This window comes from Lepus europaeus, chromosome 12 (assembly GCF_033115175.1).
Source record: "Lepus europaeus isolate LE1 chromosome 12, mLepTim1.pri, whole genome shotgun sequence".
Taxonomy (NCBI): domain Eukaryota; kingdom Metazoa; phylum Chordata; class Mammalia; order Lagomorpha; family Leporidae; genus Lepus; species Lepus europaeus.
Window position 1 is genome coordinate 41,062,432 of NC_084838.1, and position 16,106 is coordinate 41,078,537.

The 16,106-nt window shown below is 51.5% G+C and overlaps 1 protein-coding gene and 1 pseudogene across 2 annotated transcripts in view; both read right to left on the minus strand.

The window, feature by feature from the left end:
• Positions 1-3,720: 3,720 nt before the first annotated feature.
• LOC133771773 (dihydrofolate reductase-like) lies at positions 3,721-4,191 on the minus strand (annotated as a pseudogene).
• NFX1 (nuclear transcription factor, X-box binding 1) overlaps positions 3,721-16,106 on the minus strand; it is a 72,894-nt gene continuing 60,508 nt past the window's right edge. For both annotated transcript variants that reach the window (XM_062208076.1, XM_062208075.1), the window contains exons 20-24: positions 13,379-13,477; positions 12,548-12,614; positions 11,249-11,394; positions 10,538-10,642; positions 3,721-8,538 (exon numbers count right to left, since the gene is read on the minus strand). In XM_062208076.1, the coding sequence (XP_062064060.1) occupies positions 8,466-8,538; positions 10,538-10,642; positions 11,249-11,394; positions 12,548-12,614; positions 13,379-13,477 (490 nt within the window). In that variant the 3' untranslated portion in view covers positions 3,721-8,465. The remainder of the gene's footprint in view (positions 8,539-10,537; positions 10,643-11,248; positions 11,395-12,547; positions 12,615-13,378; positions 13,478-16,106) is intronic.

The following is a 16,106-nucleotide window of genomic DNA, read 5'->3' on the forward strand; positions in this document are numbered from 1 at the left end:
TTTCAGCTAATTAAATTTTTTTTTTTTTTTAAGTGAAGAGACAGGAAAGAGGCTGGGTGGGGGTGGACAAGCCAGGATCCCTGGGTCCCAGGGCTGGGCAGGAGTCATCCTGCTCCGGCGACCAGAAGGCAGCATCACTCACAGTTCCCATCATTGCTCAGGAATTTAGCCTTTGGGCAATTACTGGACACCTCCTGTGTGCAGGCCCTGCCTGGGCATGGAGGGGTGTGCAGTGGATGAGGGTGGTCTCTGCCATTGAGGAGTGCAGTGTAGTGGGGGATGGGACTGCACGGAAGGAGCCTGTGAGGCACAGAAGGGGCCGCGGGGGGGGGGGGGGGGGCTTTCCAGAGATAGGCAGGTGTGGGGGCGGGGTGTCCTCTCTGGGGCTGGGCATCTCCTGGAGGTGAGGGCCCTGGTGAGATGACAGAACGCCCTCCAGAGCTGCTGTGTGCAGGTGACAGGGGCCCACTGAGGTTACGGCGAGGGGCAGCAACCCAGGAGAATGGGCAGCCAAGGAGTCAGAGCTGAGGGTGCAGAGAGCACGGGGTGGGGGGTGGGGGATCTGGAGGGCGGGGCTTGCTCTTCATGGAGAGGGAGGAGTCAGGGATGACTTCCTGTTGGGGGCTGGGCATGTCTCCCCAGAGAATGGAGCAGGAATGAAGAGCTCATTTGGGGAGGAAGATCCATTACACTGCTGAGTGTCAGCTGGGGGTGACCTGGGACAGTGAGAGGTGTGTGGCCACTCAGCCTTCTTGGGCCCGGGTCTGCTCCTCTGTGATTGGGGTGAGAGCAGCCCCTCCGTCTGTGTGGCTGAGGCATGCAGGTGCTCAACAGCCACTCACGGTCGCGCTGCCTTCCTGGTCTGGAGCTCAGGCGAGAGCACGAAGCAGCGATTCGGGAAGTCAGGCTTCGTGCATGTAGCTGGGCCACGGAATAGCCAACGGAGTGGCAGGGAGCAGGGTGCAAAGTGGGCGGGCAGAAGGCACCAGCATGTCAGAAGGCTGTGGTGTGGCTGGTAAAGCCGCCGCCCGCAATGCCAGTATCCCATATGGGCGAGTCCCGGCTGCTCTACTTCCCATCCAGCTCCCTGCTAATGCGCCTGGGAAAACGGCAGATGGCAGCCCAAGTTCTTGGGGGCCCCTGCATCCACGTGAGAGACCCAGAAAGTAGCTCCTGGCTCCTGGCTTTGGACCAGCCCAGCTCCTGCCACTGCAACCATTTGGGGAGTGAACCAGTGGATGGAAGGCCTGTCTCTTTGTAACTCTGCCTCTCAAATTTAAAAAAAAAAAAAAAAAAAAGAAAGAAAGAAAAAAAAAAAAGGCACTAGATACCCAAATGCCCATGGACTGGGGAAGGGATACATATGCTGCTGACAGTTGGACACGACAGACCACACAGCAGCGAGCATTAAGCTGCAACAGAGAGCTGTGCCCACATGGAACAGGCCAGAGGCCTAGGAAGCAACACAGCAGGCTACACACAGCATGGCAGCTGCTAAAGACGGCAAAACGGAATATATTCTTAGGGCACATAGGTGTGTGTGATAAATTTTTTTTTTAAAAGGGGTGAGGGGGCTGGCACTGTGGCACAGCAGATAAAACCATTGCCTGCAGTGCCAACATTCCATATGGGCGCCAGTCCGTATCCCGGCTGCTCTACTTCCGATCCAGCTCTCTGCTATGGCCTGGGAAAGCAGTAGAAGATGGCCCAAGTCCTTGGGTTCCTGCACCACATGGGAGACCTAGAAGAATCTCCTGGCTCCTGGCTTTGGAAGGTGTAGCTCCGGCTGTTGTGGCCAATTGCGGAGTCAACCAGCAGATGGAAGACCTCTCTCTCTCTCTCTCTCTCTCTGTAACCCTGTCTTTCAAATAAATAAATAAATAAATCTTTAAAAAAAAAAGGGGGGGGGCGAGCAGCTGCAGCAGGTGGGAAGCATGTTGAAGGCGTCCTCCTGGTCCACTCCACCTCTAGGCCCTGGAGTCTCTGGCCTGATAAAGGGGCTGCCAACTGGGAGGGCCTTCAGAGCCCCACCAGAACTCCCTCCTTCTCCCACCCGCTGCCTCCCAGCCTGGGGCCTACCCAGCTCTCAGGCACCTCTCACAGTGCAGGCCAGTCTTATTCACCAAGGCTGTGGGACAGGGGTGCTCTGCTGTATGAACAGCAAAGGCACAAGCTATGAACCACAGGCTGCTCAGAGTGGCACTGTGGAGGGGCAAGGTAGGCAGTGGCTGAGGCACCCAAGGTGAGCAGCTGGGGTTTTTGTTAGGCCAAGAGCCAGATGCATGCCGGAGAATGAGCCGTTTGGCCTCTGCATGAGGATGGAGTGGGAGGGAGAGGCGGCCGAACTGCTGCAGTTGGTCAGACAGGACCCAGAAGTCAGGGCCTTTAGGGTAGCTGTGTGAAGGGTGGAGGGGTTGCCCTGGCCATGTGCTGAAGTCATCAGGAGACCACTGGTGGGGAATGATGGGTTTGGCGTTAGACATGCTGAGCCCGAGCTGCTGGCACAACAGCTGGCGATAGGACATTTAAGCCCGGCGCGCAGCTGAAGGGTTTCCGTGAAGAGGTGGGCTAGGGACTTATGGAACCTGGAGAGCCTCATGGTTAAGGGATGAACAAGAGGAAGGGAGCAGCCAAGGCCCATGCCCTCTCCAAGCCCCGGGAGCCCGAACACTGTGGGACCTTACCTGGCAGTGGGCCTTGCGGCCAGTCCCTTCCTGCAAGGGGGCTCAGACAGGTCAGGACAAGGTGAAGAGGAGCCCACTCTCTCCTGAGCAACCTGGAAGAAAACCCCACGGGACTGCCTTGCAGCACTGACTCTTGCGGCTTCAGCTGCTACCTCTGGCTTTGGAGACCTCTGGCTCCAGTCCTGTGCTCAGCTCCAGTCCTCTCAGCAATGGAGGGCGCAGGGCGCAGTCCCCAGACCTCTTCTCTCGCCCTCCCGGCATGATCTCACCAGCCTTTAAATGCCGTGATATGCCAGCAGCTCCCCGGGTTAGATCTCCAGCCCAGTCCTGTCTCCAGACGTCGGATCTCATGGATGACCGCCTACGAGACAGATTTTCCTCCAAGCCTGCTCTTCCCACTCTTTCCTATCTCAATAAATGGCAAGTGCAATCTTGCAGCTGCTCCTGCCCCAAATTTGAGTCGCCCCTGACTTCTCACACAGCCCGCATCCCAGCTGTCAGCAAATCCTAGAGGTGTTATCTGCAACACGTATCTAGAATTCAACCACGTCTCACCACCCCCTACTATTACCATGGTCTAAGCCGCTGGTGCCTGGGTGTATGGCAGGGGTCTTCTGACTGATCTCCCGACTACTTCTCTTGCTCTCCTTCAGCCCTATGGTCTGGTTTCAGTACAGCAGCTGTAATGACCTTTTTAGAAAATGAGGTAGATGGGACCAGCGTCGTGGCGCACCAGCTAAGCCACTACTTGCAACACGGGCGTCCCATATCGTAGGGCCAGTTCAAATCTGGGCAGCTCTGCTGCTCAACCAGTTCCCTACTAATATGCCTGGGAAGCCAATGAAGATGGTCCACGTGCATGGGTCCCTGCATGGGTATGTGGGAGACCCAGATGGAATTCCTGGCTCTGGCTTCAGCCTGGACCGTCTTGTCTTGCTATTTGGTAGTGAACCAGCAGATGTAAGATCTCTTCCTTTCAAATCAATAGTGTTTTAAGGGAGATCTTACTAATTTTTGAAAATCCATAGACCTGAAGTCAATGAAAGTCATCTTTTATTTTCTGATGTCAAAACCTGTAACTTGTAGAGGAAGGGGGGTACAACTTGAAATAAATCAGGAAACACCTGCACATTAGTCATTCTTTTCATAGACTTCAAGTTTGCACTTGATGCTTTCTCCTGGAAATCAGAAAGGACTCTTGGGTTCTCTGGGAGAAGTTTGTATTTCTTCAAATCAGTGTGGAAAAAAGCCATCACTTTCAAATTCTGGCACGATTCTTGTCACAAACAGTCTAAGATGGCCTGGCTGATTCACAGCTTCCGCCTAAACAAAGCTGCCTCCCTCCATCCAAAGCGTGTCTGCTTTATCTGCCAAGTCTGGCTCCTTAGTTTAAAGGCATCATCCAGACTCGTGGCGAGAAAAGGAGCTCCCTACTGAGAACGACATTGATTCTGCCCTTTAAACGTCGATTCTTCTCAGGAACGGAGAGCCAGGTCTTCCTGTGCATACCCCCAGATTCCGTTCACCTTGCACAGAGGAGCTGGTCATTCTTTGGAAATAGATTCATTCCTAAGCAGGGGCCAGGGCAGCCCCGTCCTGGGCCACGGCGATGATGCGGCTCAGCAGTCTCATCACCCTCCCAACGGCCCGTCTGACACCGCCAGCTTCCCTTTGCCAGCTCTCTGACCCCTGCTGCCCTCTCCTGCTTTGCGTCCCTAGTCTGACGGCCTTGCTGTTCCTTCAAGGTGCCTGGAGTGTTTCCACTGCAGGGCCTTTGCAATGCTGTTCCTTCTGCCTTCATGTATCTGCTTGCTTCAAATCCAACCCCCAACCAAGTGCTTGGGCCCTGTACCCGCATGGGAGACCCAGACGTGGTTCAGCCCGGCCCACTTGGAAGTGAACCAGCAGATGGAAGATCCCTGTCTTTCCCTCTTTGTAACTCTGTCTTTCAAATAAATACATAAATATTATAACAATGTTAAAAATAATGTTTAAAAAGTGTTCAAATTTAAAATATTCAAAGAAAAAGCTTAACAGAGTGAAAAAAAAGCACACCCCCCCCCAGGCTCCTGGTTTAGGGGACACACACTGTCCCCTAGTGGCCACTGTAGGAAAAGCCCATCTTTGGAAGATTGCAGGTATTTTCTGCATGGGGACTTGTCCTTGCCTGCAGGGCCTCCCTGCCTCAGGGACTGCAAGTCCAGCTGTAGGCGCTGTCCCCGCTCTGCCTGTGTAGTGGCGAGGACACGATCAGACCTTGTAGGAACTTCAGATCCCCAGCTGTGCACTGAGTGACCTAACGCTCCCACCTTCACTTGCCCAGGGCTAAGCTGAGGGGGAGAATCCACACTCAGGGGCTCGAGGAGCAGAGGGACGTGCACAGCACTCGCTGCACACGACGTGCTCACCGCCAACTGCCAGGGCAGGTGCGCATCTCCTCACTGCTGTCGGGCTCTAAAGCAGGTGAGGGCAGTGCAAGGTGGGGTGCTGTTTCCTCTCTGCTCCCCCAGTAGCTTTCTGGGCCCCAGAGGCCTGACTGCCAAGTTGCTGTTGGGCACCAGGAGACTCCCTGGCCTCTACTTGCACAATGGCGCTGGGCAGCATGTGTGTGGGAGCTGACACCCTAACAGAAGCCCACTGCAAACTGCCAAGACAGTGAGCTGAGGCAGCGAGACACACACCTTAGTGCTTAGCTGGGGTCCCTGGCCTGTCTCCCAGGAAGCTGTGTGTTGCGAAGAGCGACTTCCCTCAGCCAGGGGTGACTGGGAAGGACTTGCAAGCCCCTTGTTTGGGGAAGCCAGAGAGGGGGGAAGAGCGTGTATTTTCCTGGGGACTCAGCACCCTCCAGGTAGGGGAGCCTCAAGGCCTGGTTTCCAGTCTTGGTGTGGCACTCACTGTGTGAGCCAGGGAGCCTGGCTGCTGGGGGGCCAGGCAAGCCTAGAGTTCCCTGGGATCCTTGAGTTCCAAAAGTCAAGGGCGTTGGTACCCGAGGCCCTGGTATTGAGGCTACATGGGCAGAGTGGGAGGCAAGACCATCCCAGGGTGTGCAAGGGGGCATTACGTGAGGAGCTGGCCTGGCCAGGGGCCTCCCCCACGCCATGCTGGCCAGCTCCCTGCTCCCCTTAGGGACCAGTTCTCCAGGCTTGCAGGCATGAAGGCAGGAAGCCAGGCCAGGGCTGAGGGCTGTCTGGCACAGACCCTGAAACTGGGAGGGCCTGCTTTCATCTCCCCTCATTGCTGATCCTGCCAGATGGGCCAGAGAGAATTCCAGAGATAAAACCTTGGTTTCTGGAATGCTCAGGTCCATGAGAAACCCCTGCTATGACAGCCTTTATGTCCATGCCCATGTAAAATCTCATCTAATGCTAATGCCAAAGGTGAGCTTTCCCTTGAAGCGCCTGGGCTCTTCGGCTAAGCCCTGGCTTCCTATCCTCCCTCCCCAACTCGAATCCTTCCCTATCTGTAGCACCCACCACGCCAGCCCCATGCTCTGACCTCCAACTAGCCTCCAACCCCATAACACACTTCTGCTGGTGACTGCTCCCAAGCAGGTGAACAACTAGGACCCAGGGCCAAATCCAGCGTGCGGCTTGTTTACCAACAACTCACGAACTAAGAACAGTTTTTTAAAATAGGTGGAAAAGAAGTCAAGAGTATTTTGTGTCATGGAAAAACTCTTAAGACTTAAATTCTCATTTTAATGTCCACAATGAAGTGTTAAATCTCATGAAGTCTAAAGATTTGCTCTCCGGCCTTTACAGAGAACGCACCGACTTCCGCTGGCCATGCCACTCTAAGGGATCAGGGGCTCCCTGTGCTGATGAGCTGACCCTCGTCTACCTTTTCAGCCTGGTCACTTCAGTGTCCTTTAGTTACCTGCTCACCCTGGCCGACTAACCCTCAAGCCCAACCACAGAACACAGCCCCAGCACATCTCACACTGGCCAGCCTTCGCCCGGCAAGCTCTTTCCTTTTCCGAATGGCAGCCCACTGTGCGGAGCCTCAGCTCAAGTGCTTCTTCCCATTTCCCTACCTCAACCACGAACGCTAACGCAGCCCTACCACTGCGGCACAAAACAACCCTTAGGGCTCTTCAGCTTTTGCTAAGAGATTAACGACCTGAGACGGACCCAGCGACATCTGGGAAGGAGCACTTGCTGTGCTGCCACATCTGCTTCGCACAGCCCTAGATCTAGGCCAGGCTGGCCCAGGGTGCACAAGTGGACACACAACCCAAGAGGCCTGTTGAGTATCCCCGTACCTGTTAGCTGGTCAGCTATGGAGAAGGGTGCGCGCATGCTTTCCACATTCCAAGCATCCTTCTTGGGGACCTCCAGCACCTATGGCGGATCAGGCACCACCGGGTATGCCACTCACTCCCTCTTCACAGAAACCTGGGTGCGTGTGCTGGGGGTAGCCTCCACCCACCCCACTGAGGGCCGACCTAGAACCTGGGATCAGCTCTCCTGCCTCCTGCTGATTCCGAGATGCTCTCCCACAGGTCACCCTCCCAGCCCCTGCTTGAAAGACATCACATATGCTCAGGGGCTTCCTGTTGTGCGTGTGCCACTGATGCTGTGGTAACAGGGGTTTGCTTTTGCTTCCTGCCACTTGTCTTCAGTCCCGTTTCTGCTGCTGGACCTGATGCCTTTCAAAGCACATTGTCTGGGTGTGGGTCCAGGGGCAGCCTGGCTCTTCCTACGAAAATTAACTCCCTTGCTGCTGGTCTGGGACTCCTGGCTTGTTGTGGAGCAGAAGGCAGTTGCTGGAAGTCTGGTCTCCATTCCAGAAGGGGCCAATGCAACGAGGGCCAAACTAATTTAACTGTTGACGCAGCTGCCATAAAGGAGCTTGAAGAATGCCACCAGTGGGCATCTGGACTTGTTCATACCTTTCTTTGAATATTCAAAGAGAAGCCCAGAACTCAGGGGCAAGAAGAGTCAGTATGGCTGCTGAAGGCCTAGGAAAAAGCAACACAGGACAGTTGTGTATGTTATGGGAGACTCTTTATCAACCAGAGAGGAGTTAGGGCTACACTGGTCAGTTCAGAGAAGCCAGTGTGGACCTGACAGAAGGAAGTGCCTGCTCTATGTCATCTGCCATTATAGGGATGGCTCAACTGTCACTGGACAGGCTTGGAACACCAGGGATTTAAGAAAATGGAATTCTGTAAAGGAATCTGACTTCTCTCCTAGGTCTACAACAGACAGAAGTGGAAATTGTAAAATAAATTCCGTTAGATTTACTTTTGAGCATCCTTGGCAAAAGACTTAGGTGATTGGTTTGAGACAAAATGTGTACCAATTCTGTGTTGAGCATTTCAAATTGAGAAGTTAACTATGTCTTTCCAAAGACTGTGATCAGTTTGGATAAAGAAAACAAGGTCCGTGTGACGTTCCAAGCATTTTCAGGAGGACGGAGAACTGGGACAACTGAGACAATGACTAAGTGGCATAAAGCTGAATTCAGGCTAAAATTCTGGTTTGTCCAAATTAAGTCCAATATTCCCCCAGCCCCCAGAGTAATCACAGTGACAGTGTGAGGAGCCTCTTCAAATGCTAGTGACCTTACAGTTAAGAGATCTGGTCACACTGAAGTACTTCCTATGGACAGGGCCAGATGAGAGGGTTTCTGACACACTCATGCTCTGGATGTGTCAGAACAACACAGCATGTGAGGCCGGGAGTCCACCCGACAGTGTGGACAAGCAGGGTGGGTCTGCTGGCAGAAGAGTGTCCACTACACCTCATCGTCCTGTGATCTAAGGGCATCTTGATCTTCTCAGTCCTGGACATCAAAGTAGTCAATGACCGGCTCCTTGGCTATTTTCTGCAGATTACTGCTACCAGGATTCCTGTAACGCAAACAAAGAACGATCAACTTTTTCTTCTGTGGAAAAACAGAGGCCTTGAGAAAGTTAAGATCAGGTGATTTCCCATCTGTGAAGCTCTGATAAGACAGCAAGGCAAACTACTAAGTCTGGCACCAGGCACACAGGCATTCCTTGTCTGAGGGGGTCTTCAAAACATTCATAGAAATGCAGATTGTGAAAAAACTACACATGGATTTCAAAACATTTCTGCACCAAAACAAGTATCTTTGAATTCAATTTTCCACAACATTTTTGAAGGATGCTCATATTTATGATATTCTCTGGGCAGGCATTTGGCACAGAAGTTAAGATGCTGCTTGGGATACACATTTCCTACATCAGAGTGCCCGAGTCCACGTTCTGGTGCTGCTCTCCTTGCCAGCCTCCTGCTAACGTGCACCCTGGGAGACAGCAGGTTACAGCTCAGGTGGTTGGGTCCCACCCATGCATGCAGGAGACTGGAATGAGTTCTAGGTTCCTGGCTTTAGCCTGGCCCAGCCTTGGCTGCTGTGGGCATCTGGGGAATAAACCAGTGGATAGCAGCATTCTCTTTCTCTCAAATAAACAAAACAGAACAAAACAAAATACTACTGTCTCAACTGTAAAATTTTCCTTACTGAGCTTTTACATAAAAAAAGCAAGCAAAGGAAAAAAGATGGCATGGCATAAGCTGGCCAGCGACTCCATGTGGTTACGTCTAAGTGGTGCTGGACACGGCTGTGGCAGCCTCATGTTTCTTTTTTTTCTTTCTTTCTTTTTTTTTTTTTTTTTTTGACAGGCAGAGTGGACAGTGAGAGAGTGAGACAGAGAGAAAGGTCTTCCTTTTGCCGTTGGTTCACCCTCCAATGGCCGCCGCAGCCAGCGTGCTGAGGCCAGCACACCGCGCTGATCCGAAGGCAGGAGCCAGGTGCTTCTCCTGGTCTCCCATGGGGTGCAGGGCCCAAGCACTTGGGCCATCCTCCTCTGCACTCCTGGGCCACAGCAGAGAGCTGGCCTGGAAGAGGGGCAACCGGGACAGAATCCAGCACCCCGACCGGGACTAGAACCCGGTGTGCCCGCGCCGCAATGCGGAGGATTAGCTTATTGAGCCACGGCGCCGGCCACAGCCTCATGTTTCTAAAACCATTGCTCATGGGATCCGCAGATGGTGCTGGCCGGGATCCAGGCTGCCTGCTTTCCCGAGTCACGAGGAGCCGGTCCCGGGGAACCACAGGGCTTCAGATGCCCTTGGCTAAGGCTGTGCTCAATGGGCAACACCTGGCTGTCTCGTCTAGTCCCACGGAAACACCAACTGCTTGCTAGGACACTCCTGGTGACTTTGGACATCGCCGCAGTCACCTTTCTAGAGATTTTGTGCAAGATGTAAGGAGGAGGCGCTGTCAGGTCTTCAGTGTGGAAGCCAGAACAGGAGCAGGGGTCCCTCTGGCTTCAGAGCTGCCTTGCTCATGGAGGGTCAGCGGTGCTCCCCTCCTGACAGGAGGGAGGAAAGGAAGGGCAGGGGTGCTCCTTCCCTGCTCCTGAGAACACAGGGCACACTTGCTGCTTGCCAACGTGGTTTCTTTTCTCTTTACATCACAAATACGCTTTGTTGTAAAAATGATTCACACCATACATAAGCAGAGCAAAACATTAAAGTCCCCCACCAGAGCCCTTCACTGACAGCCCTACCCCAATCCCACTTCCATCTTCTGAGTAACTCTGAGATGTTCCAGTCCGAGACCCACGTGGAACCACAGACAGAATCCACACGCCACCATTTACACTGTGGAAGTCATATGCAGGGTCTGTGCCCCATGGGGGGAACTGGGCACGACAAACATGAAACCTAGGACTCCCCCAGCTTGAACAAATGTATCTAGCAGCTCAACCAAACCTGACATTTGAACACAATTCCCCAATGCCAGGCCTGAGGCCACCCTTTGCTGGCTTCTCTGTTCAGAGAAGAGACAGGTGCCTTGGGGAAGAGCTGCTGTATCCTTACCGGTCTGTCTGATGTCTGTGATGAGCAATCGGTGGCGGCGGCCGCGTCTGTGTTTCTCTTTCCAGGACTCCCGTCAGTGTGGTAGGAGGACAAACAGACTTCCCTCTGACAGAGGTCAAAACACAGGGGATTGAAAGCCAAGATTCACTTGTGGAAGTAGGCTGACAGCCAGACACTGGCCATGACTGTGGCACTGGCCCACGACGCTCCTGACCCTCTGATGTGACCTGCCTTTTCTCAGATGTGCTAACCTCCAGGTAACCCTGACTCTCCTCTCCACCTCTGGGGGGCCTGTGGCCTGCTTTCTCTAAAGTCACACTTGTGAGTTCCTCAGCACTGTTTCTGTCTTCATCGTGCCAGGAGAGAGCCGGGGAGCAGGAAGAGGGAGGAGCAGGAGACAAGCAGGGAAATGGGACAGAGGTGACGGGCAGGCACTCTGCTCAGCCCTCCCAGCCTCTGTTCCCCCTGCCTGTGGAAGCGCCATCTCCAGCATCTGCCATGAGGCCTTTGGCCCTGGGACAGGAGGCACGGCCTTTGCTCTCTGGCTTCGACCTCTATGCTGTCTAGGAATGGCTGTCCCAGACGCAGATTTTCCTTCTGTTTGTCCAAAAGGGAGAGAGGAAGGAAGGAGAGCAGATACTGACAGATCCTGCTTCCTGAGTCCAGCGTGCCCTTCTCAGAGTTCCTCCTGCGACAGCAACACAAGCTCACCTGACGGCAGTGACCACGACGTTGCGCTTTGGTTCGCTGTCGTAGCTCACACTCTCCAGGCCGTAGACTTGGGCCAGATCGTGGATGATGCGGCGGTGGTCTCTGTTCATGGGAGGGAAGCAGTGGCTTCTCTTACTGTTCTTTCCCTGTAGTGAGGGAAAGACGACTGCTTGGTAACATCACACTGGAAACAGCAAGTGCTTACTGCTCCCCTTACCACAAGGACAACCCCGGTCAGTGAAGAGGTGGCTGGAGCTGAGAGGCTCACAGCAAATAGCATTTTACTAACTGCCCAGCAAGCCCGGAGGGGTCTTGGCGGGTGGGAGCTATGGCACTGCTTTCATCTTCCTTCTACTCTGTAAACCACAACGACGACAGCTGGACAGAGTTAGGGGACAAAGGGCAAGTGAACAGGGACTTAGGTGGACAGGGTCATAATAGTTTCTCCTGACACGTCCCCAAACTGGAGAGTTTCCCTATAAAAGTATTATCTACACTAAAAATCACGCATACACAGATGGACAGACAGGTAAAGAAATGCCATTTGCTCCAGTGTCCTTGTCAGGGAAGGAACACTGCTTTCCACTTTCTCCTCCATTTGGTATCCCGTCAGGAAGGAGGAACCGAAGGGAGGAAGGGAAGGGCTGAGAGGGGTGAGGAAGGTGGCAGGAAGGAAAACCGTCCTCATCAGAGGATGCAAAAGCAGCCCCTCATCCTTCTCACCAGCCCCACTGATGAGAAACGAAGCCACACAGCGCAGGCCGCTTCTGACTAAACTATGGTCTCTTCCGCTTGATGCTACCTCTGTGGCGCCCCTGGCTGCTCCAGGACACGCGCAGCACCTCTGCTGCAAGTCTAGTCCACTGCCCTTCGGCTCCGATCACAAAACTGTTCACCTCTCCTACAGCCTTTTCTCGTCCTGTCCTGCCACCGGGGCAGTGAAGAACCAGTGCGCTCTTCTGTCACACACAGGTCTTCAGAGATCTGAGGGCCTCACACGTCTCCCATCAGTCACCTATCAGGAACAAACTCCCTGCCACCCATTCTTAAGACATTGAGCTTGGATTTTTATTTACACTTGATCTAACTGCGGACATTTCTGCTGCAGCGATTGAACTATGAAACACTTCTATGGATATCACAACGGCTGGGCTTTTGGGAAAAATCAGGATCCTCAAGGAAGTTGTAACTTTCCCTATAACTACTCTAGGCTGACAATATACTATTTATGGGACTGATTTTTTTTTTTAAATCAAACTGGTCTTAGAAAAATGTCCACTTGGATGTTTTGACTTCAACCTTATTCACGGCCTCCACAAGTGCTTCCATTTCTTTCTCAATGTCGCTGACAAACTTTAAGTCCTTCCTGAAACGAGAAAGCACCACAATTAATTTAATCCGTCCCTGCCCTTTCGGAAACCCCTCACCAACCTTCTGACCATGAAGGGCAAACAATGGACAGGGCTGGCAGGAAACCTGCGGAGGTCAGGAACCGTCAGATAACTTAAGGTTAGTTTTGATGGAACAAAGGAAGGGAAAAATAGGAGAAGAGAATAATGGAGAAACAGCCAGCACTATGCCTGCAAGCCTGCCAAACAAGTTCAGTTCAAAGTTTTGAGAATTTAGGAAGGTTTTTATTTTATTTTTTTATTTTAATTTAATTTAATTTTTTTTTTTTTGACAGGCAGAGTGGACAGTGAGAGAGAGAGACAGAGAGAAAGGTCTTCTTTTGCCGTTGGTTCACCCTCCAATGGCCACCATGGCCAGCGCACCGCGCTGATCTGAAGGCAGGAGCCAGGTGCTTCTCCTGGTCTCCCATGGGGTGCAGGGCCCAAGCACTTGGGCCATCCTCCACTGCCTTCCCGGGCCATAGCAGAGAGCTGGCCTGGAAGAGGGGCAACCGGGATAGAATCCGGCGCCCCAACCGGGACTAGAACCCGGTGTGCCGGCGCCGCAAGGTGGAGGATTAGCCTGTTGAGCCACGGCGCCGGCCCCAGGAAGGTTTTTATTAAATACCACATCTCTTACTTCAACTGGCCTAATCACAGAAGGAGTACATACTACTTACTACATCTTAAAAGATCAAATGCTCCAATGAGCTACAATCAAGAAAGCAGCTAAGTTACATACCTGGCATCCTCTTTCAAACTATCACTAAATACTGATGCTGAAGAACGGACATTGAAAGGATCAGAATCTTCGCTGATATCAAATGCCTCTGCCAGTCTCCTGAAAGTGAGAGAGAAGCACACAAATAAAAGGCAGACAGTGGGAGGGAAATTATCTCACAATGCAGTTCTCCAGGGGTGTTCCAAGATGCCCAGGGGATGCCTTCAAACCATGGACATACTGAAACCTAGAAGGGACTTCAGAAGGTTCATGGATTGGAGCTGCTGTGGTGGTGCAGTGAGCTAAGCTGCTATTCGTGACACTGGCTTTCCAGGAGTGCTGGTTCAATTCCTGGCTACTCCGCTTCTGATCCAGCTTCCTAATGTTCCTGGGAAGGCAGAAGAGTTCCATGCATTTGGGCTTCTGGTACCCATGTGAGAGATCAGGATGGAGCTCTTAACTTTGGCCCGGCCCTGCTGTTATGGCCATTTTGAAGTGAACCAGTGGATGGAAGCTTTCTCAGTTGCTATTCCTTTCAAATAAATAAATCTCTAAAACGTTTGTGGAAAATAGAATGAAAAGATAACATGCATTTTCCATAAACTTTTTTTTTTCCTCAAGATTTTATTTGAGAGGTAGAGTTACAGACAGGGAGACAGAGAGAAAGAAACCCCTTCCATCTGCTGGTTCACTTCCCAAATGGCTCCAATGCTAGAGTTGGGCCAATCCGAAGCCAGGAGCCAGGAGCTTCTTCTGAGTCTCCCACATGGGTGCAGGGGTCCAAGCACTGGGCCATCTTCCACTGCTTTCCCCCGGCCATTAGCAGAGAGCTGGATCGGAAGAGAAGCAGCCAGGACTCAAACAGGTGCCCAAATGGGTATAGCCTACTACACCACAGTGCTGGCCCCCTTACATAAACTTTTTGAAGACTCTTTGTATACACTGTTTTTCCCAATAAAAACATACCTATGATAAAAGCTTAATTTATAAATTAGGCACAACAATAACGTGTCATAGATATTAGCAATCTCAGCATACAATTTTTTTCATTCCTTATTAAGTGGGGCATTTTTACCTTTTCATGTACAGGAAGCACTTTATGGCTTCTCTTTGGCATGCCTGCAATGTATCACCGTGCTTGTGCTCCGGGGTTACTGAACACAAGGACTGCAATATTGCCACAATGTGATAACCCAGACAGCTACTAAGCGATTAATGGGTGGGTGGTGTCAGAGGACAGCATGGATTTGCAAGACAAAGGAATGATTCATACGCCAGGTGGGGACAGGGTGAGATTTTAGCATGCTACTCAGAATGGCATGCAATGTAAAACTGATGAGTTAGTGTTTTCTGGAATTTTCCATTTAATATTTTTTGGCTGAAGCTGACTGACACCATAGTAAGTGAAAAGAAGGGACTATTACAGTAACACAGAGTACCTACCATGTCCTAAGTTTTTATATATTAATTATCTCATTTTGGCAAACTAGATATTAAAGATAGAGTAACAAGAGCTTGGGACAAGATGTACTATTGTTTTCATATAAGGAAGTAAACAACACAGGTTTAAATGGGTCTGAGTAAGCCACAGGCTCAACACTGGGGACATGGATTAGGTGGGGAGGGCAAGATGGGGGGTGTGAAATGTCACTGGGAGTGGTCAATGAGGCTGACTTTCTCTGAGGCTTAATTTAGATGTTAGGTATACTAAATAGACAAAGCAATATTAAAAAGCTTTATTTATTTATTTATTATTTTTTTTTTTTTGACGGGCAGAGTGGATAGTGACAGAGAGAGAGAGACAGAGAGAAAGGTCTTCCTTTTTGCTGTTGGTTTACTCTCCAATGGCCGCTGTGGCCGGCGCATCTCGCTGATCCGAAGCCAGGAGCCAGGTGCTTCTCCTGGTCTCCCATGCGGGTGCAGGGCCCAAGCACTTGGGCCATCCTCCACTGCCTTCCTGGGCCATAGCAGAGAGCTGGCCTGGAAGAGGGGCAACCGGGACAGAATCCGGCGCCCTGACCGGGACTAGAACCTGGTGTGCCGGTGCCGCAAGGCGGAGGATTAGCCTGTTAAGCCACGGTGCCGGCCAAAAAGCTTTATATTTTATATACTCCTTTTCAGACTTTTCTCCTATATTTTTAGGTAGCTGCAATTATATATAAAACTTTACATCTTTATCCCCTCATTAGTGTGTAATCAGAATTTCTCATATCACTATTACTTTTACTATTTCATAATCTTCTATCACATAATTTACTTAAATACTCCCCCACTTAGGTTTCTTTAAGTAGTTCCCCAGTTCCTCAATATTATAAGTGACAACATCTCTGTGCAAAAAGCTTTTAAAATTATTTCCCTGGAAAATGGTGCCAGCTGTGGACTTAAATGTATGAACATTAGACTGGATCAATGCAGCCTAAGTGGTTCCAAAACTACCAGTTTTGTGTCCTAACTGGGACCACGAGTCTCTCAGTATCTCACAACACTTGGCTATGAGGGTAAGTTAAGTTTTTAAAAAAAATTTTTATTTTTATAAAAGGTTTAGCTGTTTATGTGAAAGGCAGAGTAATACAGAGAAAGAGGAAAAGACGGAGAAGAAAGAGAGAACTTCCATCCACTGGTTCACTCCCCAAATGCTCTCAATGGCCAGGGCTGCGCCAGGCCGAAGCCAGGAGCCTGGAACTCTATCTGGGTCTGCCGTGTGGGTAGCAGCGGCCCCAGCACTCAGGCCATCTTTCACTGCTTTCCC